This window comes from Microtus oregoni, unplaced genomic scaffold (assembly GCF_018167655.1).
Source record: "Microtus oregoni isolate MIOR12 unplaced genomic scaffold, Mior012 000000F_ref0000247, whole genome shotgun sequence".
In the NCBI taxonomy this organism is placed as follows: Eukaryota; Metazoa; Chordata; class Mammalia; order Rodentia; family Cricetidae; genus Microtus; species Microtus oregoni.
The window spans coordinates 10,669,962-10,682,724 of NW_024543059.1; the positions used below are offsets into that span (position 1 = coordinate 10,669,962).

The 12,763-nt window shown below is 41.7% G+C and overlaps 1 protein-coding gene across 1 annotated transcript in view; it reads right to left on the reverse strand.

The window, feature by feature from the left end:
- The window catches only part of Tmem135 (transmembrane protein 135), a 165,937-nt gene that overhangs the window by 134,991 nt on the left and 18,183 nt on the right, over window positions 1-12,763 (reverse strand). The window contains exons 2-3 of the mRNA XM_041656765.1: window positions 10,152-10,279; window positions 7,712-7,804 (exon numbers count right to left, since the gene is read on the reverse strand). Coding sequence (XP_041512699.1) covers window positions 7,712-7,804; window positions 10,152-10,279 — 221 coding nt within the window. The remainder of the gene's footprint in view (window positions 1-7,711; window positions 7,805-10,151; window positions 10,280-12,763) is intronic.

Sequence of the window (12,763 nt, forward strand, 5' to 3'; positions counted from 1 at the left end):
ACACTCTTCATGTCCTCATATGCTACACTGCTTCCGTCCTTAACATCTGGATTGCGGTATCACTGTGTCAACTCCCGTTATTGCTGTAGAAGATGAACGATTAGAACTTACATATCCCATAATCAGCTTCTAAACTGAACCTACAAAGGTTTCTGCATTTTGTGAGGTAGTGAAGTATTAACATTGAGAAGCTGAAAAGTTAGAGACCTAGATGACAGAAATATAATAAAGAAAATGAAATCAAAGTCTTATAGTGGTCTAATAATACAAAGGAAGAAAAAACACACAAAAAATAATAATCAAATAGCAGATCTAACCTACTCCATCAAAAAATAAACCAAATGTTAAGGAACTAAGTAATCTAATTAAAAGAAGGGTCTCTCTGATCCTCAAGCAGTCTTGTATGCATAGGGTCCTGCAGGATGGATGGCAACTGAGGGGGCTTCTTTTTAAAAAAACTGTTCGATATAGTATAACCCATGACAAACAATGAAGAATTAGGAAGGCAATGTCAAGTTAAATATCCTCACATTTATAAAATTAGTATTTATTACAGAAGTAAAATATCATTTCTGCATTGCATTTTGCTGACACTTTTTGTAATTTTTCTCTCTTCATACATTAGATACTGCGTTTTAAAGAATGTCATTTATTTTTAATTGATGTTTCTTAACAAAACTCCATGAGTTGACCATGAAAAAAAAAAGTCAAGAACTAACAGAATAAATACTGTTCAAAAATTCAACTACTAAATGTTATCTGGAAAACAAAACTTTAATACAAAAATACAGATTCTCAAAATTAAATTTAAAAACACAGACCATACATACAGTTTCGGGGGCAGCATAGACCATACATACAGTATTCAAGGGCGGCATAGACCATACATACAGTGTTCAAGGGCGGCATAGACCATACATACAGTATTCAAGGGCGGCATAGACCATACATACAGTATTCAAGGGCGGCATAGACCATACGTACAGTATTTGAGGGCGGCAGCAGCTATGTTAGCATGACTGGAAATGCTATGCCGACTCTGTATAGCTAGGAGAGACACTTTGCAACAAGAAAACTAGCTGTGCTGCAGGAAACTCTTGACACTGACAATGCCACGCCTGAGAAAAGCATGCCAAGAGGCGAAACGGATCAACCAGGGGAGAAACTCATCTAGAGACAGAGTAGACAATCTCCAGCCACAGCTGAAGGTCTTAAATTTTTCTCAGCAAATGATAAACTTAGACCAATGAATTCGACCAGAAATGGTTCATCGGTTTTCAACAAAGACTAGCTGTCCCAGGTCGATACTTGGCACTACCCAGAGACTGACCCAAAGGTGAGGAAGAAGAAAGTGACAATAGCATGTATGGGCTAATGCGCAGGACCATCTTCCCCATGAACCGCTCTTCTGTGTGAAAACCTGTCAATATTGCCAAGAAATTCAGCTACAGATAACATTATCTACACCCCTGACCTCATTCATAGGTTAAAAAAACCCACTCTAAATAAGCCAAAGAAAAGCCACATGAACATATTAATTGATATAGAAAAGCCATGCAGCAAAATTATCTATTCACAATAAAGGTCCACAGTATATCGGACTAAGTGTGAACTTTATAAAGCTGATGATGGGCAGATGACAGCTCATGCATCACAGCTGATTGTAAAAGACAATGCCATCTGCTAGCGTCAGGACCAGGGCTAAGAGACTGTACACGGTAAGACAAGAAGGATGACATGAAACGCAAACTGGACGAGAAATAAAGCTTGGCCATCATCTCCTGCAGACATTTCCAAGGGTTGTACCAGTGACTCCCAGACAACATGAGTCATGATCAGGTCCAAGGTCCGTGTCATTTAAATGCAGTAGCAATAAGCATGCAAAGGATAAGATGCAAAACATTATATTCTTGTACTTCCGGTCACACACAGAAATGAACTCAAAATAGACAAAAGCTATAAATAAAGCTCTTAAAGAAAACAGGAGCAAATCTTTGGGTGGTAAGTGTTTCTTAAATATGACACCAAAAGCACAATCAGTAAAAGTTTACTAAAAAAGAGACTGCCATGGTGGGTACATCTGTACTTCCAGCACTCAGGAAACTGAGGAAAGACAATCACAAGTTCAAGACCAGCCTGGTATTCACAGTGAGTTCAAAGTCAGTCTTGACTGTACAGGGACATGCTGTCAAAAAAAAAAAAAAAAACAATAAAACAAAAAATAAAAATAAAAAAGGATGAATTGGCCTTAATCAAAATATTTTTATGTTCTGAAAGATATGACCAAGAAAGTAGTGAAACAAATACAATTCTAACCGTAAGAGACTTGCATACAAAATATCTAAAAAGAGTTGCAACTCAATAGCTAAAAAGTAATCCAATGACAAAATATTTTTTGTTTTTATTCTTCTCTCAAATTACATCCTGACCATAGTTTTTCCTTCCTCCCCTGCCCCCAGTCTCTCCCTCTCACCTCCTCTCTTTCCCAGACCAACAAACAAGAACAGGCCTCCTAGAGATATCAATCAAAGGCACAGTATAGCAAGTTACAATAAGGCAGGGTACATACCATCACATCAAAGCTGGATGAAGCAACCCAATAGAAGAAAAAGGGTCCCACAAGAGGGCAAAAGGGTTAGTGACCACCCCCTCCCCACTGTCAGGAAGCCCACAAGAACAGCAAGCTACTCAGCCATAATGTATTTGCAGAGGATCTAGGTCAGACCCCTACAGGCTCCCTGATCTCTGTGAGCTCCCATGAGTCCTAGTCAATTGATTTTATGGGTTGTGTTCTTGTGGAGTCCCCTTCCCCTCTGGCTCCTCAGATCCTTCCTCCCCCATCCTCCACAGGACTCCCTGAGTTCTGCCTAATATTTGGCTGTGGGTCTGCATCTGCTCCCAACAGTTGCTGAATGAAGTCTCTCTGGTCTCTGATGAGGATTCTGCTTATCTCCAGTTCTGGAATTCTGAATGCAGGACAAACTATAGGTGGGAGGTTACATTTCTGGGTTGGGGTCTGAACACCTCCACTTCAGGCCTTGTCTGATTACAGAAGATGGATGGTTCAGACTCAGTGTCCCCACTGCCAGGAATCTTTGCTAAGGTTACTCTCACAGATTTCATGGATTTTCCATTGCACTGGGATTCCATCTCATCCCAGAAATGCCCCCCAATTCAAGTTGCTTCTCCCAGTATTTTCTCCCTCCCCCCACCTCCCACCCCTCACTCCCGCCGCCATCTGATCTCTCCTGTTCCAACCCTATCTGCCCCCAGACCGCTCAAAAAGAATCTATCCCATTTCCCCTTTCCAGAGAGACTTTTCCAACCCCCCCCCCCTTAAGTCCTCCTTGTTACTTAGCCTCTTGGGGTCTGTGTTCCATAGCACGATTATCTTTTACTTTACAGCTAATATCCACTTATAAGTGAATACATTCCATGTTTGTCTCTCTTGGTCTGATTACCTCACTCAGGATGATTTTTTTCCTATTCCCATCCATTTTGCCTTCGGATTTCCTGATGTCATTGTTTTTAATAGTTAAGTAATAATGCATTTTGTCTTTATCTGTTCTTTGGTTGAGAAACATCTAGGTTGTTTATAGCTTCTGGCTATTATGAAAAAAGCTGCTATAAACACAGTTAAGCAAGTGTCCTTGTGGAAGGAGAGAACGTGTATATGCCCAGGGGTGGTACAGCTGGGTCTTGAAGTAGGTGGATTTTCAGTTTTCTGAGAAACCGCCATATTGATCTCCAAAGTAGCTGTACAAGCCTGCACTCCCACTAGCAGGACAGAAGGTACGCATCAAAAGAAGTCTGGTATCACTAGCCATCTGGGAAATCCAAATCCAAGTCACACTGAGACACTACCTCACACTACCCAGAAAACCCTATACTGCTGGAGGGAAGTGAAAACAACAGCTACTTTAACAAACAACTTGCAGTTCCTCAAAAGGTTAAACATGACACCAGCTAAGCCAGCAATTCCACAGCTAGGTTTATTAGGCAGAGAAAGGAAAGATGAAATCCATACAGAAATGTACACAGAACCAAGGCAGCATCACTCACAACTGGAAGCCGAAGGATATGGAACCCGCTGCATGGGTTTTCCAAGGGCAACAAGCAGCGAAGCCGCACTGTGCACAAGATCCTGAAATTCAAGCCATCAGCTGAACAAACAGGATCATGCACCAATGATCGCATGCTGTGGAACAGTCCTCTACACTGTGTGAACATGTGTCGCTGTGATTGGCTTAATTAAAAGCTGAAGAGCCAATAGCAAGGCAGGAGGCATAGCAGCGACTTCTGGCAAAGCAGGGTGTGGGAGAAGAAAGGGAGTCACCAGCCAGACCAGGAATAACTAGGATGGGCATAAGGGAGATGAGGTCACTAGTGCATGGGGGAGTGTGCCTTTAATTCCAGTGCTCAAGTGGCAGAAGCAGAGGCAGGCGGATCTCCATGAGTTCGAGACCATCCTGGTCTACAGAGTTATTTCCTAGACAGGCAAGGGCTACACTGGGAAACTGTGTCTCAAAAAGAAACAAACAAACAAGTGGGGTGAATTGAAGTTATCAGAGCTACCTAGGAAACAAGCCGAAGCTAAGGCCAAGAGTTCATAATTAATAGTAAGTTTCCATGTCCTTGTTTGTGAGCTGGCAGCCCAAAAAGGAAAGTCCAACTACAACCACATACTGTGTGACCCTACTGACATGAAACCACCAGAGAAGAAAGTATGTAGACATGAAACTGACTGGTGACTGCTAGGCCAGTGAAGAATGGTTATGAGTGAGCAAAGGGGCTTCACTGGAGGCAAAAATCAGTTCCTGGAATGGACCATGGTGAGGACTAAAGAACTCTACAAAGACACTTGAACCCACAACTCCTTTAAGAGGACACAAAAAACTCATACTAAGAACACTACAAGTGTTCTGAAACAGGGTAAGTTAGCTACGCTTTGCTAATGACAAAAGGTGATGAAAGAAATTTCATAGAATCAAAATAGATGGAGAAATAATACCAAGTCATGGATAGAATAACAACAGAATGAATAAATCATAAACACACACCAGTATATCTCCATAATGGAACACTAAGCAATAGAAAAGGAATGAACTAGTGATGTAGGGAACATCTTGTTGATCTGTGGATCAACAGCAAGATGCTTAGTTTAAAAAAGAAATGGCCTGTGTGAAAACAGTACGCTTCCACGACTCCATTTCTGCAACTCTCCAAGTCCTCAACATGAGGTAAACAAGTGCAGAACAGATTTTCTGGTCCTAGGGGGCAGGCGATCTTTGTGGTGACGAAACCATGTTATGTATAGACAGCAATGGGATTAAACAAGTCAACTCCTGAGGACGAGATGCTCAGAACCGTACACATACACAGGAGTGCAGTAAAAATAGGAACACTGAGTTCTACGGGAAGTGTCATCAATGTGCACTTCCCAGTTTCACATTAGGTGCAGCGAGAGGAAGAGAGGGCAGAAGCACCCCGAGCCTATCAGCTTTTCAACATTAAAGGATAAACACAAATGGGGCATACAGTACCTCACTGAAGATAATATGCACAATTAAAGAGCAAACAGGGTAGTGATATCAATAAAAGGCATCAGTGATACCAATAAATATATTAGTTAAAATACAAAGATTTTCAAATTGGTTCACCAAACAAAATGAGAGGCACACAGACTATTTCAAAAATGTTAAGAGATACTAAGAAAAGACAAAAATAATTCTGTTTGTGATGTATAAAACAACAAAGAATTCAAACCGCAAGGAATAAAAACGTTTATTGTATGTTTGTTTGGTTGTTTATCTATTTACTTGGCGTGGACTTAACAACATTGCCCTGGCTGACCTGATACTCACTGTGCAGACCAGGCTGGCCTCAAACTCAGAGTGCTCGCTCCTTGTGCCTCTGCCTCCCCGTGTTGGAAGTACAGGTGTGTGCCACTATGGCAAATCCGAAGACTCTACCTCCAGGTGAAGATAGAATCTAAACAATGTAATTACCAGCACAGAACTTAGAAACACCTTTCAACCCTAATAATAGAGCATGGATTTTTCAAGTTTTCATAAAATGATTTTTTAAAAACCTGGGCATAAATCAAGCTACATAGAAAACCTTACTAGGTTACAGACAGGAAACACGACCAACAGCGCTCTCCAGCAAGAAAGCAATAAGATAATATTAATAGCATTGACCCTATTAGTATTTAGACTTGCTGCAAAATAATTCCTTACCCCCAAAAAAAGTAACAGACTATAATGGAGGAATTTCCAGAAAAGGACATTAATTAACCTACTATAACCATAATCTACATAATAATTGCAGCGGTGATGAGGATATCGAAGCCTTGCATACTAACAGTAACACAATCTTGAAGACTGAAGAAACGCATCATCAAAGAATAATGCTATCCACAAAAGCAAGCAGTGACTCCTAGTACCTTAAAACCTTGGTGGTTATGAGGGGAAATGGCCTAAGGAAGTTTCAGATAAATGGCCCTAAGGTCCACAACATGCTTCCCCATGCCACATACCTACACACATGCTCTCAGATACAGATGAAGTAAAACTGTGAACTGCTAACTGTTGACCCTGGAGGTTAGGTGTGAACTCATGTCACCAGTTCCTGCTGAAATGGTCCGATAACTACATAAACCTAATCCTACTGAAGTGCTAACGGCCAATGGTGCCATAGTGACTAGAAGGTACTTATAGAGAAAGGCATGTCATTATCTTCTGAACATGTTTTCAAAAGTAATTCATTTTAAAAAGTAATTACGTTTTAAAAAGTAATTCAAGATGCCATGAGCAGAATAACTCTCTCATTACTTACAGGCAAAAAAAAGAAAACAAAACAAAAAAACAAAAAAAAACTGTTTACCACACGCATAACATAACTGTGTTGTTCTAATTATTTTTCCATGTATTAGCTAGATTATCTGAAAGCATGACAGACTACGATTACTTCCATTTTCAGATAAAGAATAAGCCAGAGGTGACATAGTTAGCGGTAGCACCAGACTATGAATCCAGAGGGCGACTCTCAAGTCCCCACCTGATCTCTGGGCTGTGCTACGCTGTAAATTCTCAGGATTACAACATCCATGAGGCCTCTGAGTTTAGCAATATGTGCGATGATAAATACTCTTACAAAAAAGCTTGAACCCCAATTATCCTCTGACTCAACAACTTACACAACATTCTACGGAGGCTATGAATGAGTTCGCATGGAAAATTCTATGTGAATAACAATGAAGAAAAGGGTTCACCAGATTCTTTCAGAGGGCAGTGGCTATGAGGGTTAGTCAACCAGCCTTTAGCAGGGACCAGAAAATTCATTGACTTTCTTAGTTATGGCATGGGTGCTATGCAGAGAAGGAAACGGGCTTACACTGGAATTTGCATGTGCATGCTTTCATTAGGCTGAACTTTCTATTACTTAATTAAAAAGAAACTGGTATTTCTGTTATCTATTTTCATATTTATAGTTCATTATTTTTGTATTGCATATTGATAATGTCCTTATATTTATTTTATAGACAATGAATACAATGTTCACATACAATTTCAGTCAAATAGCTGCATAACAGAAAAAATATGTTGGAAAAGATTTCTCATCTCTGTGCAATAATAAATAATAAGCAAAAATAAAATCAAAGCCTCTCGGGTAGCTAATGCTATTAAACATGTAGCTATGTAAGAGTTACCTGCTTTTCCTTTCAATCAGAATGGCCACATATGAGGCTGGGAGAGCAGCACCAAAGCCTGGAGTCCAGGAGTAGAATTTTCCAAGTAGCTTCCTGAAATTCAAATTCGGGATTTTTGTATGAACTTCCTAGTTGGTCATTTCAGCCCTTACCAACAGAAGCTTCTCCTCCCCACCCACCTTCTGTCCAAGTATTCCACAGTACCGCAAATTCACCATGTTTCAGACCAGACTAGCTGTCTCTCTGCCAGCGCTATGCAGGACTCATAGCAAGTTTGCAGACACTCCCAGTGTTCTTGTTGCTACAGTAGACCTATCTGAATGCTGTTTGGCTTGAATCTGGTTTAGTATCCCATAATGTCCTTTAGCTCACCATGGAACCCAGGAGAGCCTCTGTCTCCAAGCTGACCTTCTGCCTCCTCTCCTGGACTGTGTGGGCCACCCACCTGACTCACAAGTGTTATGTAAGATAGACTGCTTCTACCTTTACAACCCTCATGTTTTCTTACAGAGGTGCCAAAGTATTCTACAATGTTTAGGTTTACGTGGATACCATTTCTTATTTACTAGCACTGTAGAGTACCCAAAATATTACAGATAGCTTAAACTGATTATGTTTACAAAGGGACATTAGAAATGTATCGTTTTGAGAGAGGGTCTCACTTTGTAGCTCTGGTTAGCCTGGAACTCACTTATGTAGTCCAGGCTGACCTTGAACTCTTCAACCACCCGAATGCTAAGATTAAAGCCATGCACTACCATTCCCTGACTTAGTTATGTTTTTCTTTCAAACAGTTATGCTCCTAAGAAAGAGAGAACCAGCCTCTAAATATTAGAAATGACCTAAACAAAATTGATCAGTAGTAAACTAATATATGGTGGGGGGGGGGGATGTGTGTGTATATACACACACACATACACAGACACATATGGAGAGGTGTGAAGTCAGGCAGAGATAGAAAGACAAGGATCAAGAATCTGAGAAATGATCTTCTTAATTGAAGTCTGGGTTTTTTAAACTGCCATGAACACTTATGAGACATTAAAAACCTTTTGCCTAAAAGCCTACAGGGAGGTTTTCCTTACAGGATCTACCAAGCTACTGAGGAAAAGGGACTCAGGAAGACAGCTCCAGGGAGAACACCGACATTATCTTACTGTTAAGAACATTATGCTTCCCCCGGTTAGCCAGGCAGTCCACAGAAGAGTGTGCTGCCACAGCAGCCTCCAGGGCAGTCACTACCTGGAGATCTAACAAGTCTTGGCACCGCAGAGACCACAGGCCCATGCTCCTTACACACATGTCCAAGGCAATTTCAAGATGCAATCTGTTCCATAGCATGAAACCTTACTGGTTACTGCCTCCACTATGTGAAGTTTATAAATGCTAGCGCTCCAAGGGAAAAAAGTCTAGAAGAGCATTTGACAATTATATGCTTAATTCTAACTAAAATAAAACTACCTGAGGCAACACAAAGATGAGGATAACATGAAGTGACTTTTAACTTGACAGATATAAACGTTGGCTTCCAACAGCAATGGGGGGTTGCTAATAACAGCACTCAACGTGGACCGCAGGAAGCACAGGTATGGAATACAAGTCTCAATCAGGACACTGTCCAGCAGAAGGAGACTCCAGATGGCAGTTTATTTACCCTTCAAGGCACAACCGTATCTTTTATGGCCCCAGCCTTATAGACAGTGAATTTCTGAATTTCTGGTCTTTCCTGAATTCTGATTCTGATCAGAAATGCTGACCACCAATCTCAGAATTACAGCAGGCTTCAGAAAATGAATGCTATATCGAGGTGCTTCTGCTGCATAATCATGCCAGTAATTTGAAATTTACATCATGAGGCCAAGGCTCCTGTTTTGACAAATTTTCTTGGAGGTAGATGTTATTTCACAGACTAAGCTAGAAAGAGAGCAATGTGAATGACAATTAGGAAACAGATCTGCCGCAGTAGGTTTGAATGATGAAAGACCCCCAGACTCACACATTCAGGTATCTGGTTCCCAGCTGTACCATTTGGAGTGTTTGGGAAGGGTTCAGAGGAGTGGCCTTATATGAACAGTTGTGTCACAGGGGTGGGGAGGGTTGGGGTGGAAGGGGTGGGGGATGGCTTTGAGGTTTAAAAAGCCCACACCAGGCCTAGTCTCCTCTCTTATCTCTCTTCCGCCCACTCTCCCTTCTTCTTTCTCCTCCTCCTCTTCCCTAACCATTTGTGGATCAGGAGGACCAGGATGTGTGTTCTCAGCTAAGGATCCAGCGCCATGTCTGCCGCAGCCATGCTCCCTGCCATAAGGACCATGGACCTCTGAAACTGTACGCAAGCCACCAATTAAATGTCTTTGTAAGTTGACCCAGTCATGGTGTTTCTTCACAACAACAGAACAGTGACTCAGATAGTTAACAAGAACTGGTGATTGTGAGCACCAACCTTAAAACACAGAAGAAAGTAATGTACAAGGCCCCATTAGCAGTCAGGAAGGAGGCGGACTGGAGGATCTCAGGGAACAGCTTGTACAGGTAGTACTCCAGCTTCCGCTTCCGGAGAACGGCTGCAATCTGGAAAAAGAGACGCTTCTGTTATTGAAGCCAACCATGGAGGTTCACTCAGTAGTGGAAGCTACTGAGTAAAAGCATATGCTAAAGACTAAAAGGAACGACGCCATTTTCCTGGCTCCTCTGTACAAACAAAGCTTTAGAACAGATGTTCGCATTCACCTAAGTTGAAAATATTGACAGCTTTCGTCACGTGACAAGTCAGCTCCTAGACAGGCACATGGTGGGCGAGCTTCGGGGCAGGTACATGTAATAAAATAAAAGTAATAATAAAAATAATTGCAGCATGCTCACAGGATGAGTCAGCTCCCGGGAAGGTACGTGTCAAGCCATAAAAGCAGTTTTCAAATGAAAAGCATACTTTCAAAAAGAACAGGAAAAACTGCATGTTGCAGAGAAGTGCCTTTAACTGCTCCCGACCCAGCATCCTCGGAGCACCTCAGTGAAGGACACCAAAGGCATTCGTACACTCAGGGATTCACACAGCAGCTGGGAGGGATAAAGGAGAGGCATTTAAAAAGCAACAATTAATGGCTTCTGGCATTCTAGGGCCCTGAAAGAAAAAAAAAAAAAACGAGACGTTAATGATGTGCCAACACGCTGAGTCAGAGGATGAAGGCTCTTGCTCTGAGCCCTCTGACCTGAGTTCCGGCCCCAGAACCCATATGGGAGAGAGAGCCTACTCCAACAAGCTGTGCACTGATGATGTCACTGGAAAGCCCTAAATGTTACAGACATTTACAAATTAAAAACCTGTCAGTGACTCAACTTTCAATTTTAAAATGAAAAATATTAACCTTCTTGATTCAGCTCTTAATTTTAAATTGAAAACATATTTGTTTGTTTGTTTGGGTTCTGATAAATTTTAAATTTAAAAAGATGATTTCTAGATTAAATTAAAACCACCAAAACCCTGGAATAGTGAGATAATACAAATATCAAGATATGAGTCAAAAAAAAAAAAAAAGATATGAGTCTACTCAGTGAACACAATATTAATGTTATAGGGAATAAAGTAAAAAAATCGTAATATGCTCCGGATAGGGATCTAACTGTAAGAAAGATCCCATGTGGGCACTCTAAAGCACAGAGCCGCGGAGGGTCACTGCAGTGAGGGTAACACTGGGTAGGCCATAGGTTCAGAGACTGAACTAGTAATAACAGGATCTTTCACAGGTGAGCAGGAATCCTTGTCCACAGTTGTGAAACGGCACCAAAGACCAAAGGTTAGAACAGCAAGATAGAGAACTGGAGAGGAGCTGAAAGAAAGGAAAGAACGTGGAGAGGAGGAAGGCTGCAAGCCTCTCCAGTCAGACCATATCTTTCTGAGATAACACTGCCTGACGTCGGAAGCCAGCAAAACCAATGGCCTCTTCTAAGGTCTTATTTCATGCTTAAGGTCTCTGAAATTGACCGTCTCTCCTTTACAATTCAACAGCCGAGCATATAAAGAAACACGAAACAGAAGGCCCAGTCCTACCTTCAAGGAATAGAAAAGTCGGGGGGGGGGGGGAATGGGGATAACCGTAATATGACAAACCATAATATGACAGTGTGCTACTCCTAGCCCAGAGAAAGAAGGTGCTGCTGCTGATGACATCTGACGAACAAACAAGAGACTTGCCATTCGTCAGTTTCTGGTCACTAGGACAAGGCACCTGAGGTAAACAGCTTGCCAGGAAAAGGGTTTGGAGCCCGCTGTTTTGAGGGTCTCTGCCCATGAGCTGGCTGTGTGCTTTTGTGTGTGGTAAGGCAATGTATCAGAGTAGGAACACATGGCAGCCAGAAAGGAAGGGAGGGAGAGAAACAAGAAGGGGCAAAGGTTACAATACCCTTCGATGGTCCCCAGTGACCTAACTTCCTTTCACCTACCCAGCCACCAAGGCATCCTCCACCTCCCAACAGCACTACATCAGGGAACTAAGCCTTCAACATATGGGCCTTTGGGGATATTCAAAATCCAAACTACTATACACGTCACGTTCATGAATTAGATGTCAGTTCTCCCCGGTGTGAAATGAAGATCCAACATAATTTCTATCGTACCCCTTAGGAGATGAGAACATAGACAGTTCTATAATCTACACAGAGAGCAAAGGAAAAAGAATTATTGTAAATAAAAATAAAGAAAATGCAGAAACAGTAGCTACTGAATCTGACTGCAATATTGACAATGCAGCAGATGAACAGAACAGAATCAGGAAATTTGTCCTAATCCGCCTAATTTCTATAAAGGCACAAAAACAGTTACACGGAGGGAGGGCTTTTCAATAGACAGAGGTGAAAACAAGGGCCATCCACAAGACAGAAAGAGAGAGGGAGAGGGAACACTAACCTAGGTTTCACATTTTGTGAATGGGATGGCTTTGGGGTTAAAAGTGCTTTCTCTGCAAGCATGAGGGTCAGAGTTCAGATCCTAGCACCCACATAAAAACTAGGAGCAGCATGGTGTATCTGTAAACCCGGCTCGGAAAAGCAGAGACAGGC